A 21,016-nucleotide genomic window follows, 5' to 3' on the forward strand; every position below is an offset into this window, starting at 1 on the left:
AGAAATAACAGGATCTAGATCCTACAAAGGCACCAAAATGCTGTTAGCTACTTAAAAATTTTTTTTTTGCTTTCAGTTCAAGGCATTCATTCATTCATGCTTACATGCCCTGGAAATCCCCTCTGCTTCTCAACCAACCAGGAGTATGCTCTAAAACACGAAAAAGGAACCTTTTTCCTTGGAAAGAACTCGCAGAATATTTAAGCCCCTTCACAAGGTGATCCCAAAACAAAACAAAATAAAAACATTGCACAAATACGAGTCAAGGCAAACTTTTCATCAGAAAGGAAACATTTTTTTTTTCAAATAAGGGAGACAAATGCCTTGAAGAAAAAATGAGCACTATAGATGGATAGAACTTGAGTACTCAATGAGAGTCACCAGGGAAAAGCAATTACACAGAATTGCCCAAGGTTCTTTTAAAGAATCTTTATAGATTTTTCATTGTTTACCCTTGAAAAAAAGTGACCGAAGTAAAAATTTTTCCTTTAACAATAACTTTTGGATATCATATTATTACTAACCTGCTACGGTACATGCGTTAAGTCCTCAGAGGAGCTCTGAGGCAGCTAAACAAGCCCTGGACTGGAGATAAGCCCACCTGGGTTTACATCTTTTCTGCTGAGCCATCTATTGGCTTTCTGACTCTGGCCAAGTAAATTCACCTTTCCTGGCCTCAGGTTCCTCAGGTATAAGGCAGAACTAAGAATACCTACTACAAAGGGCTATTGTAAAGATTAAACAAATTTAAGTGATTTGACTACAAAATGATAGCCCCTCCATATGCTTTAGATAAGCAGTAATAGTCCAAGTTTTACCTATAGGTTGCCATCATTTATAACTCTTTGGGCTTTAATACAGGAAACCAGAAAAATAACTTTCCCTGCTTCCTGGTCCTTTCTCAGAAATGGGTTTCTATCTCCAGTAGAGTAATAGGACCAATAACCTAACTGCTTCCCTGTATGTAAGAAGAGCAAGTCTCCATTTCAGTCTTTCCCAGCCATTATCATTGGAGAAAGAGACCATTCAGCCTGGCCCCTTCAGGCACTCTAGATCAGGGGTTCTTAAACTTTTTTGTTCCACCCATCCCTTCTCAGAATGTAGTATCGGACAGTTTTATGACACTCAACTAGTGTCGGGTCTGACAACTACTGTAATTTCAAAGTATGGATGAGCATAAGCAATTTTTTGAGATATGCAACAACAAATGTGACATGAAATGAATACTACTGTAATTTATTGCATACATTCATAAGTGAAGGAAATGCTAGATTTCAGCTAGAGGTCAGAGAAAATAAAGATAGTTAAGTTGATTTTTTTTCAGTTCCAGCTCACAGACTCCCTGAAATCTTTCCACAGACCCCTTAGGGGTCCATGGTCCCCTGGTTAAGAATCTCTTCTCTAGATTGAGATTGGCATCATTCCCTTTCAGTACACATATATAGATTGCTCATAAATCAAGGGTTCTCTGCTGGGGATTGCCTGCAGGGCATGCTTGTATATTACTTTATGCTTTACAACATGTATGTGTCTTCTGAATCTGTCCTTAAAACAATCCTGTGAGAAAACTGAGACACAGAGGGAAGGAATACCAAGTTCATTACTATGTAAAAAACAGAGAACCTCTACTTCTAGATCCCAGGTTACTCATTGGTTCATTGACCTGAACAAGCTATTTCTTGTGTTTATAAAACAGAAACAACAATGTATCAGTCGTATCTGCAAAAATCATCTAAGTTTAAAATTGCCTCACCTCTATGAAGCAGAATTTACTAACTTCCATATGAAATACTACTGCCAATTTAAAAAAGAAAAAAACGGTTTGTCTTTTTCGTCCTCTAATGAAAAAAAAATCAATAGGAATCGAGAAGGGAGAATGGTTCTAAATCTTGAAATCCTGAAATTTCTAGTGTCTAAGTTAAACACAAAATCTGAGTAATGTTAAATGAGGATACAGTAAGCTGTGTGGTAATAAAATAGCATATGGAAGTTGTCCATGTGGAACATAAAAAGGAAATGGGAAGTGATTTGACTCTGAAAGAAAACCAAAAAAGTGAAAGAGTCAGACAGTAAATGGGAAAGGTAAGAATACTCAGGTAGAAATCATGGGGATATCCCGGGAACACTCATTATCTCAAATGACGTGTGTTGTACATTTCATCAGTGGTTTTCCCTTCTATGTCTAACTTATACAAATACCTGAATAACTCAAGAGCAACGTTCAACTGGAAGATGAGTCATTCCACCAGTAAGCAATGCGATTAAGGGAAATTCTATTTCCTGTGAACCTTGACACAGTTTGAATCTGTTTCATTGTTCCTGTTAACAATAACTGCTAATCCATGTCTGCTGCCTTTCAGCAAGTAACAGCAAGATAAATGTTAAGCACCTTCTCCCTATCAAAAAACATACATCAATCTAGTAAGGAAGTAGAACTAATCTGTATAGTGTAAAGCATATGTTTCTGAGTCCAAAGATCTGGATTTGAATCCTGGCTTCATTACTTACTAGCTACATGGTTCTGGTGAACATCTGAGCCTCAGTCTCCTCATCAGTAAAGTAGAAATAGTATTCCTTCCCTGATAAGGTTATTGTGAAAACGAAATGATATAACAAACTACATGGTAGTAAAACATAATAAATGAAAACACTGGACTATTTCATGTGTAAATAAGAAATATTTATTGCACTTATTGGATGCCAAGCATTATGGAGAATACAAAGAACGGTATTCCTCCTGCTCTTCCAATAGTTTTATAATCTGGTTGAAAAGATAACAGGTACTGATGTGAAAAACTAAGTACCAAACAAGAACACACAGTATAGCCAACTATGTGCTATGTACAAGTTTCAAGGAAGAAATGATAAATGCAGACTAGAGAGGTCAGGAAAGGCTTCGTGACAGAAAAGAGACTTGAGATAAGCCTTGAAGGAAAAACAGGATTTAGAGATGGGAGTACATTTTACATGAGTGGAGAGAAAGAAGCTGAAGAAAACAGCAAAGCAAGTCCAGAGGCAGTGAAGAGAAGGCTTTGGCTGAAGCAGGTGTTTGTAGAGGATAGTAATAACACAGGAGGCCAGAAAGGCAGGTTGTTGCTAACCTGTGGAGATGGTTTCAGGGCAGGAACGGGAAACTACAGGTTTTTGGGCAGGGATGGTAATATTATTAAATCAGTGTTTTGATTCGATTGATCTGGCAATAGTGTGAAAAGAAAGGATGGAAGGAGGAGAGTCTAGACACAGGAAAACTAATTTGGGAGTCATCACAGTAGCTGAGGTTGAGGTGCTAAAGGCCTAGACAAGATGAAATTAGTGGAAATGGAACTGCAGAGGTAGATATGAGAAATGCTGCACAACAGGATTACTGACTGACTGGACTTGAAGAGTAAGAATTAGAGAAGAGTCAAAATCAGCTTTAATGTCTTCACTCTCAGTGACAAAGAAAGAGGAAAGTCACAAAAGGAAACCCAATGGTGAGATGGGAGCTAGAAGGGAAGAAGCATGCATAAAGAGTTTGATTTGTGACATGTTGAATTCGAGTTCATAATGGCACAGTCACATAGAAATATCTCAAAAGCAGTTGGCTACACTGCTGTGACAACTCAAATAGTAGTCAGGATTGAAGAAAACAATGAGAGTTACTTGGACAAGTAAGAAAAGCTAAAGCTGAGGAAAAAATCTAATCAGGGTCATTGATGAAGCTCTGAGTCTTCTCCCAAGAAAAAATATATGCCCTCAATGCAGGAAAATGAGCTTCTTGGCACTGACTGAGCTTTTTCCTCAAATGCCACTGAGGAGAGGACATGGAATCTGGCTTAAAACAAAAAAAACAAAAAATCAGGAGAGCCCAATACTCATAAAAATTCTCTTTAAAGGAGGCACGCAGATTGTGGTATCTGCGAACAGTGGCGTGAGCTTGGGTATGAAAGGCCTGTGGTGCAGTTTGAATTAAGGTAGAGATCCCACCTTGGGCGCACAGTATCACTGGCAGCTGCTCAGCCCCATTTGGACCTTTAAAGGCCTAGGGAAACTGTGCAGAAATACTCTGCACCTGCTTCTTCTCTATCTGGCCACTTTGTTTCTGACAAATTTCTGTATCTTTAGCTAAATAAACTGTGAACTTAAACTCATTTTACCCTGGATACATACTAGTCCATAAGTCACCTGAAACACTGCACACATATTTACACAATTTTTTAAATTTCCACAGCCCTCAGTCTAGAACCTCAGATGCGGAGACAGGAGAAAAAGATGAGTCAATCTTAGAAGCAGAAGAGAAGATGAAACATCCAAAAAGAAAAAGAAAAAAAAAAGAAGAGACTTGGCTCCTCCTTCCACCCTCAACCCCAGCCCTGGCAGGGTCCCCAGCCTACTTGGGAGTGCACCAGCATCTGTGTCCAGGCACCCAAATCTCTGTGTGACAAATCCCTGGTTCCCCTATTTGCTGACCTTTAGATCAAACTCCAGCTGGCACCTGCTTCACCCCCTCTGCAAGACCCTGCCAAGGCGCCCAGACTGCTTCCAAGATGCCAAGGTGGTCTGCTGCACAGTGCTGGCAGCTCCTTTCCCTTTTCTCTCCACCTCACCTTGTATACTCTCAGTCCTTGCTCCTGGTATTGAGCACTCTATGATCCCTGAGGGAGCGCCCGTAATTAGAGTCCATTAAAAAAAAGAGAGAAAGAGGCAGGGTCAAAGGATGACAAAGAGCAGGGATTTTCATTTGTTTGTTTGTTTTTTAAGCAAAGAAGCACGCTTTTAAATGAAATCTTCCTGGACCCTAACATATGAAACAGTGCAACCTCCAAATAGGCCTTACTCTAACTACTGGAACGTTTAGCCTCTGGCACCTCTGTAGAACTCCAGGACCCCAGCAAATAAACTCTGAAAAGCACCCAGGTAGGCTCACAAAAAAAGAAAGACTTACAGTCCTTCCCTCTCCCCCCCAAAATCCAGTCATTCATTTACTTCTAGAAATATTCTACTTTAAAAGTTTTATGTTTATCAATATAATAATAAAAGTAAACTTATGCTTGAATTTAAATGCTGATCACTGAACACAGAGCTTACAGAGACAACAGATACTGTGCTTTCGTTCTGATCATTGAGTGCTGCCTGTTTGAGAAATGCTCTTTCAGTTTATTTTGGCAAATAATAATCTTTTCTTGGTTTCTAATAATCATGAAATGTCTAGCTGATTGCAGATGTAGAAACCTTGTATCAGCAACACAATGGTAAGTGACTTGGGAAGAGATCACATCAAAAATTTCTCTCTCCAAAGGTCTGGTACAAACTCCTAAATATATTTGGAAAAAGTGAGCCACAGTTGTTAGACCATGGGAGATGATGACTTCAGAAAAGATATTAGCCTATGGTAAGGCTAATGGGTCCTGAGCATCTACTCAACTAATAAGTTTATTCACCTCCCACTAGCACTGCAACTGAGCACAGTACTCAGCATGGCCTTATCGTATTTCCTGAAAAAGAGCCTCTGCTCATTTCGCTTTTTCCACAATTTTACAGGTTAAATAATCAATTCAACCCAAAAGACAAGCATTTACACTATGAATCTGCAATGGATAGTACTTTCCTTAATACAGCAGAATCAATTTTGCCATTAGTGGTTTTCAGTCTGTTTGCAAAGATTCATAGTTAATTAAAGCAGTGGCCTGTCAAGAGCAAAGCCTGCCTTTGAGACAACCTGAGTTATCTGATAAAGCAAATAATTTGAGCAAATCCACCACCTGCACAGGCGCAGGGAATTAGAAAAACAAAAAGAACAACAAAAAACTAGTGTTTAGATCAGCCATATAGGTGGCTCAATCCACGCACATTCTACTCTTCCAATTATGAGTCTCCAAAATAAAAGCCAGCACTCCTAAGAGCAGGAAATCAGATTTTACTTTCCTGCAGCTGCTTCACAGCTGAGGAAAATGCAACAACAAAGAAGAAATGCGCCTGGAGAGCTTATTAACAAAGAGTGGAAATCCCCTCACTCCCCATCTCCCAATTAGCACTGCTGAAGACATGAGCTCTCAAGTTCCAATTTCCCCTTATGGAAGGCCTAACTGCACCAGAATTAATCTGTAGTTGCCACCTGCGTTAAAGGCAGGAGTAGACGCATAATGAAACATTCCAGATTACCACGTTAGTTACAGTTTTCACTATATAATGCATTAAAATGCATAAACCCCAAAACAAATGTTAATAACCCTTCTTCAAAGCAAACACTATGAAATACAGCAGGAAATTTTCTTTTTACATCTAAACTAGCTGCTCTACTCTACCAAGAAATTTTGTCTCTCTTGCACATTTCATTAATGGAAAAAGGAATATATCGCCATGTGCAAATAACAATTCTCAACATTTTTAAAAACATCATTTGCTTAAAGAGGACTTTCCCTCTATTATGACATTTTTAAATTGTTCTCATCTTTTATAACAAATACCATGTTTGTGCTCAGAAGAAAATACTACAGAAAGATGTTGCCTATGAATGAAACTCACTACAGATGCATTGTTTTGTAATCTCTCTCTACAGCTTCTATTCTGAAAAGCATATGCACACTTATTTAGCTGTTTTTAAAAGATTTTACAAAGGAAATTTTCAAACATATACAAAAATAATATAATGAATCCCTGTGAACCCATAAACTAACTTCATATACTCCATGGCCAATCTTGTTTCATATGAACCCCACCAACTCCATCCCCATTTCCCATTTATTTATTTATTTATTTCCCGCCCACCCCCCCGCACGGCTTTTGCTTGCTGTCTGCTCTCTGTGTTCATTCGCTGTGCGTTCTTCTTCGTCTGTATTTATTTTTATTTATTCCCCCGCCCCGCCTTTGTGGCTTGCTTGCTGTCTGCTCTCTGTGTCCATTTGCTGGGCGCTCTTCTGTGTTTTTTTGCGTGTCTACCTCTTTTTTGTTGTTGTGTCACCTTGCTGAGTTGCCACTCTTTGGCGCTTGCGGGCTGGTGGCTCTCTGCAGCATGTGGGCGAGCCTGCCTTCACAAGGAGGCCCTGGGATGTGAAGCCAGGGCCTCCCATGTGGTAGACGGGAGCCCAACTGACTGAGCCACAGCCACTTTCCTCCCATTTATTTTTGAAGCACATCTCAGATATCACATCATTTCATCCATAACTATTTCAATATCTAGCTCTAAAATAGTTTTAAAATACAACTCAATAGCATTATTATATTGAAAAGAAGTAAAAAATAATTTCTTAATATCTCCAACAATTGGTGTTCAGTATTCTTTTGATCACTTGTTCAAATCAGAAACTAAGGACACAGTACAGTCCATATACTAAAAATGGTGTTTATATATCAAATTGCTTTTAATCTATAGATTCTTGCTCCATTGCTCTTTTCTTCCCCCTAGCCAGTGATTTATTGGAAGAAACTGAGTTGTCTGTCTTGTAAAGTTTCCCACGGACTAGAACTGGTAATTGTATCCTTGCAGTAATAGTTTACCATGGTCCTCTGTCTCCTCTATTTCCTGTAAATTATTAATAGTAGTTAAATCTAGATGCTTGATCAGATTCAAGTTTGATATTTTCATGTACCATATTCTTAACCCTTCTATTTCATAAAACCTTGGGGAAAAGAAAACCACTGGCCAAGCTTCAACTTATAATTAATAATAATGCTGACTAACAAGGAGGTATCATTTGCTCTTCTCAAGACTTAACAACTTGGAATTTCTATCTTATGCTTTTATGGAAAGTCAGCAAGGTATTCTAAAGAGTTTCGCAGCACTGAACAATGATTTGATGCCCTTTTTCTTCCCTCCCAAACTGACACTGGGCTAGATATAGCCTTCTGTACTTTTTCATTTACACCTAAATCACAACTTCCTGTTCTACTCTGTATCATCTTCAGGGCTCTGCTGTCATCTCTGCTCCCATTAGGAAGAGCTGACCTTTATCTTACTTTTCTAAAAACATAACTAAGTTGCCTGGCAAAGTTAGAAAGACTTAACATTTCAAAGCTCAAAGGGACTGTGGAGATCATATAGTCAAGAGTTAGTATTTGTAAAGTATTCATAAGAGTAGCCAGCATATAAGTCTTATATAAAAGTTTGCTTTAGGAAAAACAAAAACAAAAACAAAAACAAAAAACATAGTTAAAACTAATTAAGAAGCAGAATTAGGACTTGGACAAAGATCTATTTAGACTCCTCCAAGAATACAAACAATACTCCCCTCTACCTTGCATTTCTGAAGAATGAATTGCTCTATGTAAAAGTAAATGTTCCTAATAACTGAGGTGGCCCCTTTAAACATCCAATTTCATTTCATTTTAATCTTTTAATCAAGATAATCCAAGATGGAAATTGCTGTCAGAAATGTCAATACCATTGGGAAATGATGTGGCTCAACCAACTGGGCTCCTGTCTACCATACAGGAGGTCCAGGGTTCGATATCCAGGGCCTCCTAGTGAAGGCAAGCTGGCCAACGTGAAGTGCCGGCCCATGCAAGAATGCCACCCCGCACAGGAGTGCCGCCCAGCATGAGAAAGCTGCCCCGCGCTGGAGTGCCAGCCAACGTGGAAAAGATGACGCAACAAGAGACACACAGGAGAGAAAATAGTAAGAAGTAGCAGAACAGGGAGTTGAGGTGGCACAAGAGAGTAATCGCCTCTCTCCCACTCAAGGAAGGTCCCAGGATCAGTTCCTGGAGCCGCCTAATGAGAATACAAGCAGACACAGAAAAACACACAGTGAATGGACATAGAAAGCAGACAATGGGGAGGATGGGGAGGGAGGGATAAATAAAATAAATCTTAAAAAAAAAAATGTCAGTAACATAATTTCCTTTATCAAACAAAGAACACTGAACAACATCTTATTAAATCTTAGTGACCCAACATTTACTTTATGAACACTGGCAAGCTTAGTGAATAGAACTCAAATTTTGGAGCCTGACAGACCTGGGATCTAATCTTTACCCTTCTGCTAACAAACCAGGCTTTGCAGGTCACTTACCTTCTCTGAGGGATGCTGCCTTCCTTGCAGGTTGTCATAAGGATTAGAGACAACAGATACAAAGATCCTAACACAGGGCTTGACATATAATAAGCATTCAGTAAATGGTAACTATTATTCATTTATTCCATGAATTGAACATCTTTATGTCAGGCATTATTCTAAGTTATGGGGACACTGTACGGTTCAAAAGAGACAAAAATTTTTACCCTCAGGGAGCTACTATTCTAATATGGAGAAAGGATAATAATAAGCAAATAAAATATAAAGAGTATCAGATGATGATAAGAGCTATAGAGAAAAATAAAACAGGAAAGGGGCATAGGAAGCTTAGGGGAGGGAGGGCAACACACATGTACATACAATTTTAAGCAGAGGGAAGTGACTGTCGCTCAAGTGATTGGGCTCTCATCTATCATATGGAAGGTCCGGCGTTCAATTCCCAGGGCCTCCTAGTGCAGGTGAGCTGGCCCACACAGAAAGCTGGCCCACGCGGAGTGCTGGCCTGCGCAGAGAGCTGTTATAGCAAGATGACACAACAAAGAGACATAGAGGAGAGACAATAAGAGACGCAACAGACCAGGGAGCTGAGGTGGTGCAAGAGATTGAGCACCTCTCTCCCATTCCAGAAGGTCCCAGGATTGGTTCCCAGTGTCTTGCCTAAAGAGAAGACAAGCAGACACAGAAGGACAAATAACAGGCAAGGAGCAAGGTGGAGTAGAAATAAATATTTTTAAAAAGTTTTTAAAATAGAGTGGCCAGGAAAAGCCCTCCTAAGATGATATATAAGCAAATACTTGGGGTAGGTGGATGAATAATAATGCCGGTATCTGGAGGAAAAGGAAATAGCAAGTGCAAAAGGTTCTGAGTCAGGAACATACCTATTATGATAAAAAAACACCAAGACTCCAGTGTAGGTACAACAGAGTAAGACTGGAGAGACAAACGAAGGCCAGATTGTAATGGATCTTACAAGCCACCATAAAGACTCTAAATTCCAGGCTAAGATGGAAAGCAATTGGAGAAGATTTTTTAAGTGTATATGTGTGTGTGTGTGTGTGTGTGTGTATATATATTTTTTTAATTAAAGAAGTTGTGATCTTACAAAATAATCATGCAGAACATGCAGAATTTCCAAACATCACCCCTCCACCAATACCTTGCACTGTTGTGGAATGTTTGTTACAGATTATTAAAAGACATCACCAAATATTACTACAGGGAGTGGATGTGGCTCAAGAGGTTGAGCACCTGCTTCCTACATGGGAGGTCCCGGGTTCAGTTTCCAGTGCCTCCTAAAATAAAAAAAAAACAAACAACAGACAAAACAAACGAAAAAACCAACTCAGGAGAGCCAGCGTGACTCAGTGGTTGAATACTGGCTTCCCAAATATGAGGTCCTGGGTTCAATACCCAGTCCCAGCACCTTAAAAAAGGGTGACTACTATGGTCCATGGCTTACATTTGGTATGTTTTTTTCAATACCAATTGGAAAGTTTTAAGCACGGGAGTGATGTGGTGTGACATGGATTTAAAAGGGTCACTCCTGAAAGCAGATGTGGCCCAAGCAATTGTGTTCCCGCCTACCACATGCGAGGTTCCTGGTTTGGTGCCTGGTGCCTCCTAAAGATATACCTATTCTTCCCTCTCCCTTCCCTCAGAATCTCTGGTGGCCCGTTTTCACATCAGTGATACAAGTTCTTCCACGGTTAGAATAAGTCTATAGTAGAATAATAATATAATAAGTCTATTTTAGCCCATGGTTCATTCCCCAGTCTTGAGGATTTTGGGGTGGTAATGCCCTCTCTGTTTCTGATAGATCCCATGGGGCAGATATTTGAAACTGTCTTGCTTGCAGTTGCAGACACTCTCTTTTCAGGAAATTGGAATTGTCCTGCATGACATTGCAATGATGGATACAGGCCATTACACATTTTGTCAAAACATATAAAATGGTGCAGGGCAGAGTATAAACTTCAATGTAAACTATATTCCATGACTAGTAGCAATCCTTCAGTATGTGTTTCTCAATTGTTCTGTTTTTTTTTTAAAGATTTACTTATTTCTCTCCCCTTGCCCCCCACCCAGGTTTTCTGTTCTCTGTGTCTATTTGCTGCATCTTCTTTGTCCGCTTCTGTTGTTGTCAGCGGCACAGGAATCTGTCTCTTTTTGTTGCATCATCTTGTTGTGTTAGTTCTGTGTGTGTGTGCGGCACCATATCTGGGCAGGCTGCACTTTCTTTCGCGCTGGGCGACTCTCCTTACGGGGCACACTCCTTGCGCGTGGGGCTCCCCAACGCGGAGACGCCCTTGTGTGGCACGGCACTCCTTGTGCACATCAGCACTGCACATGGGCCAGCTCCACATGGATCAAGAAGGCCCGGGGTTTGAACAGTGAACCTCCCATGTGGTAGACGGACGCCCTAACCACTGGGCCAAGTCCGCCGCCGTGTTTCTCAATTGTAACAAATGTACCATACTAATGAAAAATGTTAATGTGAGGAATTTAGGGAGGGGGAGGGGATGGGGACATATGGGAATCCCCTATATTTTAGATGTAGCATTTATGTTATCTGAAATTTCTTTAAAAATTTTTTAAAAAAATAAACAAATGGAAAAAAGTCTTTTATAATACTTGAAAACACATAGTTTTAAAACTATAGTTTGCAAATAATTAAACTTCTCTCAGAGTTTTCAAAATTTCCAAACCCTCAGTGTTTGCTATTTATCACACAATGTTTTTTTTTTAATCTGGGGAGGAGAAAAGACTCAGAGTTCATTTTAGAGATGACCAAATCTTCAAACTCAGAAAAGAGAATAGAAGGTTTTGAAGACTGTGAGGAAGGGCTATTAGTTCACAACTTCCAGTTTACAGATGTCACACTAAACTAGATCAGTTATTATACTGACATTTCATTTGGGTCACATGTTCTGTCTTTAATCTGCAGTTAGAGTAACACCAGAAATTTTCCCATCAATTAACTAAAAGATATAATTAAGCAGAACAAATGGTTCCATTTAAACTTAACCCTAAAAACTCAAATATATCAGATGCAATTGTCTTCCTCCAATTTCTTTTTTAGATAGCAGAGTCCAAAGTCATTAAAGTTTTATTTAAATTCTAAATCATAGGATTTGAGGGATTACTATTATGATTAAAGTTTCTAAGAAGTTCAAAAAAACCATGGCAGTCTGTTATAACCTATTCTAATTTTTAAAGTTAATAAATACTTACTAGATTTACAATCAGAAAAAAAACACTTTTATTATGGAAAAAGAAAGAACTAAGTTCTTGTATTGAACTAAGTCTCAATACAAGAATACAATACAATAACATAAAAGAATACAAGAAACTAAATAGAAGATATGCTAAGTACTGGAACTGTTGTCTTTGTTTTATTTTTAACTTCTTTCATTAACATATTTCTATTACAAAATGGAAGGGAATAAATTTCACTTAAACTTTTAATATAGAAATAAAAAGGAAATCACATTTGAAACAGTATTTCTAGAACACTGGTTCTCAAAGTGTGGTTCAAGGACCCTGGGGGTCCCCAAGACCCTTTTGGGGGTTAAAAAGGTCAAACTGTTTTTCATAAGATACTATTTGCCTTTTTCACTCTCTTTTGCTCATAAGTGTATAGGGGAGTTTTGGTGTAGCATCAAAGAATAGTAACAATTACCTGACACTGCTAATGAAATGCTCTCCTTTTTTCTAACTACGTATCACTGTGAGGCTAGATTTTCTTCATATACTTCAACCAAAACAACATACTGCAACAGGTTGAATGCAGAAGCAGATATAAAAATCCCATGTCTTTTATTGTCATATATTAAAGATATTTGCAAATATGTGAAACAATACCACTTTTCTCACTATTTTTTTGTTTTTGTTTAGTTTTGACTAGTAGAGGTAGTTTTCATAAAAATGTACATTATGTTAACATGAAATCATTTTAAATAGTCACTTAAAATAAATATTTTTAAATTTATTTTTAAAATAAATTAGCTTAGCTTTAATTTCTAACCCAGTAATTTTCAACAGACATAATTCCAAATAAATAAAAGCTCCTGGGGTCCTCAATAATTTTTAAGAGTATAAAAGGGTCTTGAAGGGAGCAGAGGTGGCTCAAGCAATTAGGTACCTCCCTCCCACACCATAGGTCCTAGGTTCGGCTCCCAGTGCCTTCTAAAGAAACAAGGAAGATGAACAGGTACAGCAAGTAAAAAACAACAAGGGGGTGAGGAGAAATAAATAATATGAAAGGGTCTTGAGACCCAAAAATTTGAGAACTGTTGCTCTCAAGTATTTCTTATTCTATATTACTTAAAACTATATTTATAATTTATAGAAGAAATGATTTTGCTTTAAAATAATCTGGAGGGGGTAGGCAGGAGGTAAGGAAGGAATAGGTAGAAGTATAAATGAAATAAGAGCAGCCATAAGCTAAAAACTATTGAAGTTAGATGTTCGTTAAACTATTCTTTCTCCTTTTGCATGTCTGAAATTTTCCCTTTTATAAAGAATTTCATTCCTACACAGTTCAAGATGAAAAAAAGAGAATTTGACTCCAATTTAATATTTTAAGAACTCAAACAGATAAGAGGAATCTAATATTAAAATAACACCATCCACATTGTTCCAAATTCAATTTTTGATCTTCACTGATGCCCATTCAACTACTTTCATACAGTTAAATCATTTTATACTTATTAATTGGGGTTCTGCTTTGTTCATTTAAAATTAATATATCAGCTCCCACTTTACCTATTATCACTAACCTGACTTAAATAAAAATGATATAGATATCTTTCAGCTTAATATTAAAAGCAGCTCACCATATGCTCTAATCTGATTGACTTGGCTACCAAGGAGTATAATTTTTAGATGTTACACTATTGCCATCTGCTGGCTGTGTTGTCTAAGTACAGTAAACAAATGTTTAAAATTAAAAAGCTAAAAATTTACATTCCAGAATTATCCCACCTGAGGCTGCTGCCATACATTAAGGTCTTTCAAAATCTCATCTTAGAAGCAGTGGTCCTGAACCCTAAGTGCGCTTTAGAATCATCTGCGGGCTTTTCAAGATCCTGATGCCAGGGTCCCAAGCCTGAACAATTAAATCAGAATCTGCATGTTATAAAAATGAAAGGCAAGACACACACTAGGAAAAAATATTTGAAAACCTTATACCTGAATAGACCTTCCACCTAGAATACATAAACAACTCATACAACTAAGTAATAAGAAAACAAAACACCCAATTAAAAAATGAGCAAAAGATTTGAACAGACAACCCACCAAACAAGACAAATTGATGGCAATTAAGCTCATAAGAAGATGCTTAACACCATTAGTTACTAGGAAAATACAAATTAAAACCACAAGATAACTAGTTCACACCCATTAGAATGGTAAAGGAAAGGAGATTGACCATACCAAATATTGGCCAGGATGAAGGATGCAGAGTAACTGTAACCTCAAACACTGCTAGTGAAAATGTAAAATGGTATAACCACTTTGGAAAACAGTTTAGCAGTTTCTAAGGAGTTGCACAAACACTTACTCTAAGACCTAACCATTTCACTTTTAAATATATACCACAAAGGAAAGTATGTGTACATACAAAGACCTGTACTTAAATATTCTTTACAGTTTTATCTGTAACAGCAAAAAACTAGAAATAATACACATGTCCCTCAACAGGTGAATGGATTTACAAATTGCAATATATTCACACAATGTAACAGTACTCACCAATAAAAATAAACAAACTATTGATACATACAACATGGATGACTCCCAAAATAATTATGCTATGTAAAATGAGCCAGTTCTCCCACCTCCCCAAAAAAGTATATACTGTATGATTTCATAATGGTTGCCCGGAGATGGTAGGGAGAGGGGTGATACAAGAGAGAGTCACTACAAAGGGGTAAAGGAAATTTTTGGAGGTGATGGATATGTTCATTATCTTGACTGTGGTGACAGTTCCACCAGGTTATACATATGCTAACACTCATCAAATTGTATACTTTAAATATGTACAATTTATTGTAAGTCAATTATACCTCAATAAAGCTGTTGTTTTTTAAAAAGTCAAAATCTCTAGAGCAGGGATTCTTAATAAGGGGTGTGTGAGCTAGAGTTGAGGTTCAAGAAGAATTATTCTTGTGGGAATGTGTTTATGCGAGTATGATATATTTATTAAATAATACACAGTATAGTGTGGTCTTAGTAAGGGGTCCGTGGTTTTCACCTGACTGGCAAAGGGGTCTGTGGAACAAATAAGGTTAAGAACCCCTCCTCTAGAGGATGGAGTTTAGGTATCCACATATATTTTTTAAACACTCCTCAAGCTATTCTAACAGCCAAGGTTAAGAATGATTTCATTAATATGTGCTGTCTCATCTACTTTGTTCTGAATGAAAGAGTACTATTTGGGGAAGATAGGTAAGCTGAAATAATTTTGATAGTGCTTATTTTAGGTACTAATAGAGGTCAGCTAACAATTTTTTTTTCAGTAGACAAAGCCAACATGGATTTAGTAATTACTCCTCAGTTTGTACCTCACAATCCCAAATTATAAGCAAGACTTAGAAGGCAATTCCGGGGAAGCAGATATGGCTCCTCAGATAAGAACATCTGCCTACCAAATAGGAGGTCCAAGGGTTCGATACCCAGGGCCTCCTGGCTCTTGTGGAGACTGGCCCACACGCAGTGCTGCTGTGTGCAAGGGGTACCGGCCCATACAGGGATGCCCCCTCATAAGTGTGCCCCCCATGCAAGGAGTGACCCCTGCACAAGAAGAGCCACCCCACGCAAAACTGCAGCCCACCCAGGAGTGGTGCCAAACACATGGAGAGCTGACGCAGCAAGATGATGTAACAAAAAGAGACACAGATCCCCAGTGCCGCCTGATGAGAATACAAGCGGACAGAGAAGAACATACAGTGAATGGACATAAAGAGCAAACAACGGGGGGGAGGGGGGGAGTAAGTAAATAAATCTTAAAAAAAAAAAAAGGCAATTCCAAAGGCAGTTCCAGCTATTTGTCACACTAGATGTTATTTATACTCCCAGTACAGCATAATTTAAAATGCTGAATATAAAACCATACAATGTTTTAATACATATTTGTAATCAGTGGTGGGTCACAAAAAACAAGGAGAAAAATCTTAGGGAAAGGATACTTCTGAGCTGAACTTTGCCCTGGGATATATGTCAATCCATGATGGCCTGATCCTGATTCTGGCCAGGGCCTGAGATGGTTCCACCTTTGAAATTCTAACCTTAGATAGCCTCCCACCCACTCTCTGACCCTATCTTACAGGTTACATTCCTGCACTCTCACAACACCTTTTCTTCTGCCCCATATGGAGACCACCAGCCTTTCAACCCTCTAGCCAGTTGTATCTGGCCTTTCTTCCTTCTCTAGCTAGCCTGGGCCCCACAGTGGATCAGGTTCACTGCTGTGTTTGAAGTACCTTCCCTTGTCTCCTAACATGTTACAACCAACCACAAAACCAACACTCTGGATCAATGTTTTAAATTTTGTTTTCTTTTACTATGACATTCAGTGAGTCAAGCTCTGTTGGAAAACATTAAACCCAAAATCATGTAAAGTAATGTGTGCAAGTTCATTGATTCAAATCTTGGCACCCATTTCCCACAGCCATCTTTCTGACTTGATTAGCATCTTCCCGATTCTCTTCAAAAACCATTCTAAATCTTCACCACTCTCTTCTAGTCCTCTAGTCGACTCCCATCTTTCTCACCTTGCATCCTTTAACTTAGCAGGTGCCATTTCCCTCAAACTTCCCTCCTACCTATACTAATTTACATCCACATCCATCCTCACTTTTTCAGTCTCAAATAAAGTCTTCCTCATTTCTAACTTCTGCATTTGTGCTTTTTGACAATCCCTCCCATTGTCCTTGAACCTTGATGATCTGTAATCCTTTCTTTCTCCTACTTATCCTACTTAATGTTTTTCACCTCTACTGATACTTCTTTAAACCTATGAACAAGTCTCTTTCATCTTCCCAAACTCTCCCTTGACCTTCTACCACCCGCTAGCCACAACTATTCCTCTCTTTCTTTTCTTCTCATCTAAACATCTCAAAGAGTTTATGCTCAATGTCTGCTCATTTTGCTACTATAACCTGGCCAGCTCTGGGCTCTAGTGTACTACTGAAACCGCTCTCCCTAAGGTAATCAGTGACTTCTTAGTTGCCAAACTTGATGGACACTTTTCAGTCCTCTCATACATGTGACCTCTCTTTTGGCATCTGTGACAATGCAGTCTTGTCTTCACTGTTGTCTACTACATGGACCTCTCTTCCTTTGTTGGTGTTCCCTGCCCCACCCCACCTAGTTCTGAACACAGCCCCCTGCTCTTCTCACTCTTTTCCTGAATGAGCTCAGGCATTCATAGGGTTTAATCTACTACTATTATGCTGATGATCCTCAACAGATGTTTGTTGACAGAAAAGGGAGTTTATTTAAAGCATACTTTAGCCGGCAGAAATTTTTAAGTCATTAAGAGCTACTACAGTCTCTTCACTATGAGGCATATATGAACTATGGATTGCCCCTGGAAGAGGCAGGAGAGGGCAATGGCAGAGGTTTTTGGGGCCAGTCAGACCTAGGCTTTATTAGTAGGGTGTCCTTGGGTAGATTTAATCTCTCAAAGTGCCAATCATTTTATGTGTAAATAGTACCTTATAGGGTAGTTTTGATTAAGTGAAAGATAAAAGCATGTATGTAAAGTACTTATAGCATTCCTCAATGTTAACTGTTGTCTCATCAATAAAGTCAGCTAAAAGATATTCTATAAAATGGAAATATCATTTTTTAAAAGATTTATTTATTTCTCTCCCCTCCCCCCCACCCCCCAGTTGTCTGCTCTCTGTTGTGTCCATTCGCTGTGTGTTCTTCTGTGACCACTTCTATCCTAATCAGCAGCACGGGGAATCTATGTTTCTTTTTGTTGAGTCATCTTGTTGTGTCAGCTCTCCATGTGTGCAGTGCCATTTTTGGGCAGGCTGCACTTTCTTTCGCGCTGGACGGCTCTCCTTACAGGGCACACTCCTTGCGTGTGGGGCTCCCCTAAGCGGGGGATACCCCTGCATGGCAAGGCACTCCTTGAGCGCATCAGCACCGCACATAGGCCAGCTCCACACGGGTCAAGGAGGCCCGGGGCTTGAACTGTGGACCTCCCATGTGGTAGACAGACACCCTATCCATTGGGCCAAGTCCACTTCCTGAAATATCACTCTTATGGACCAGATTTTTATTTTATTCTTAGGATTAAAGGTCTTCATACATTCTAGGGTATTTCCTGAAAATTCTAAATCAGGTGAGAAGACAGAACAATTTTCCCTTCTCATTTTTATTTGGTAACTTGAAGAAAAAGCATTCAATGAGATGACAGGAAGCCTTTTTTCAAGGATGACCAACACAAAAGTATTTACCTCTTCAACTTAATCTAAATAGGCAGCATAAAGTGCTAAAGATGAGCAAAATAAAACTACTATAAATGATTTTAGAGAATCAAATTCAATACTAAGAAAACAAATAATTTGTCAAGTTACTCCCTTGACTGGAAAAACTGTGAGAAACCATTATGTTTTCATGGGAGTTTCAGAACAGTTTTCTGGAAGCACTCCAGAAAGAATAAGTAGCAATTTTTTTTAAAGAGCACTTGCACCCACAGAGAAGACTGACTTCAAAGGATGCAGTCTAACATAATCATTTTATTAAATTCTAAAGCAACTTCTCCTAAACGCTGGCAAACCATGACTAATGCAAGCCATATCTAGCCTGCTTCTTGATTTTATAAATTAAGTTAGTTTTGTTTTGTTTTTTAGTCTACCCGCCCCTGCGCCAAGATGGCTCCCTAGTTTGCTTGTTGTTTTTGTACATTGGGTTTTTTGTTTTTTGTTTTTTGTTTGGCTTGTTGCCTGCTTGTTGTCTGTTTGTTTCTTCTTTAGGAGACACTGGGAACTGAACCCCGGGACCTCCCATGTGGGAGGAAGGCACTGCTTGAGCCACATTTGCTCCCTGCTTATCTTATTTTTGCACGTAGTCTTGCATTGTTTTTGTTTGTTGTCTGCTTGCTGTGTTTGCTCATTTTTGTCTGTCTTCTTTAGGAGGCACTAGGAACCTAACCCAGGACCTCCCATGTGGGAGGCAGGCACCCAACTGCCTAAGCCACATCACTCCTCTGATTTTCTAAATAAAGTTTTATTGGACATATTCATTTAAGTATTATCTGTGGCTGTTTTCACTATAATAGTAGAGTTGAAAAGTTAAGACAGACGGAAGCAGATGTGGCTGAACTGACAGAGCATCCGTCTACCAAATGGAGGGTCCAGGGTTTGATCCCCAGGGCCTCCTGACCCATGTGGTAAGCTGGCCCACGCACAGTGCTGATGCTCACAAGGAGTGCCGTGCCAAACAGGGGTGCCCCTGTGTAGGGGTGCCCCACACGCAAGGTGTATACCCCGCAAGGAGAGCCGCCCCGTGTGAAAAAAGTACAGCCTGCCCAGGAGGGGCACCGCACACATGGAGAGCTGACTCAGCAAGATGACACAACAAAAAAGAGACACAGTTTCCCAGGGCTGCCTGACAATGCAAGAGGGCGCAGAAGAACACACAGCGAATGGACACAGAGAGCAGACAATGGGCGGGGGGAGGGAAGAGAGAAATAAATCTTAAAAAAAAAAAAGTTAAGACAGAGACAGCACAACTCTCAAAGCCTAAAATATTTTCTATCTGGCCTTTTACAGAAAAAGTATGCCAACCCTGCTCTAGACAAGCAATCCAAAAATGCAATAAAACCTCTTCCAGACTCACCTTAGGAGTTGTCTTTTTGTATTGGTCACCTCCATCTATCACATCCCTCATGACTTTTCCCTTGAGAAATTCATACTCTTCTGGACTCAGGTGAATAGACTCCATGGTTTTTCCACAACCCAGACACTGACCGCTGTAATTTCAATTATTTATGTTAAATAATGCCCTGGAAAAGAACTTTTTCTAAAATGAATAATCCCAAGACATGAGAAAATCAGAAGGTGATTAAAAAACATTTAAACCTTTGTGATCATCACACGTATTGATTTTTTGTAAACCTGATAATATCACACATTGGTGTGCCAAGAAATCCAAGGAAGTAGACTACTAGGTTTCCAGGTGTAGTTTTAAAAGTCATTCCTAAAAATACAACCAGCTCCCAAAACACCAGGAGAAAATATCTCCAAAGCTTCACATCAGGATCACAGTACCTACAGGAGAAATCTTTTGAGTACTGCAATTTCTCCCACACAAAACATGGCTTTTTCCCCCCTAAGGTACTCTAATCCTATCCTTCAAATGTTTTCAAAAATACATCAATAGCAAGAAAACTTGAGTCCTGAATCTTAGCAGAGTTGCAACACCTACTCTCTAGTTCATTGGACTCACCTAGGACAACTAACATGGAGCTTATGATGAACAATGCCCATCCCGAGGAACAGAGTGCCTTCAACTGCAAGATAGTTCCATCCATCTGCCCCGTGGGACCTAGGCCCCCTCTCAATTATTAACAAAGTGGGTATCACCATCCCAAAATCCTCGAGATTGGGGAATGAACAATGGACTAAAATAGACTTATTATTAATCTATTGTAGACTTACTGTTATTCTGGCAACAGAAGAACTTTTACCACTGACATAAAGGCAGTGGCCAACAGAGGTTCTGAGGGGAGGGAGAGGGAAGAATAGGCATAATATGGAGGCATTTGGGGGACATTGGAATTGCCCTGCATGACACTGCAATGACAGTCATTATATATTTTGTCATAACCTACAAAATTGTACAGGATACAGTATGAACAATAATGTAAACTACAGTCCATAGTTAGTAGCAATGTTTCAATGTGTTCATCAATTTTGGCAAATGTACCACACTAATGATGGTTATTGTTGATACGGGAAAGTGCAGGAGGGGGAGGGGGTGGGGCATATGGGAATCCCCTTTCT

The 21,016-nt window shown here is 39.2% G+C and overlaps 1 protein-coding gene across 3 annotated transcripts in view; it reads right to left on the bottom strand.

The window, feature by feature from the left end:
* PRORP (protein only RNase P catalytic subunit) overlaps positions 1–21,016 on the bottom strand; it is a 133,089-nt gene that overhangs the window by 108,361 nt on the left and 3,712 nt on the right. For all 3 annotated transcript variants that reach the window (XR_011648372.1, XM_058293547.2, XM_004467911.5), the window contains exon 4: positions 19,851–19,983. Coding sequence is in view for 2 of the 3 variants with exons in the window: in XM_058293547.2 (XP_058149530.1) it covers positions 19,851–19,983 (133 nt within the window). In the remaining variant the exon portion in view is untranslated. The remainder of the gene's footprint in view (positions 1–19,850; positions 19,984–21,016) is intronic.

This window comes from Dasypus novemcinctus, chromosome 3 (genome assembly GCF_030445035.2).
Source record: "Dasypus novemcinctus isolate mDasNov1 chromosome 3, mDasNov1.1.hap2, whole genome shotgun sequence".
In the NCBI taxonomy this organism is placed as follows: domain Eukaryota; kingdom Metazoa; phylum Chordata; class Mammalia; order Cingulata; family Dasypodidae; genus Dasypus; species Dasypus novemcinctus.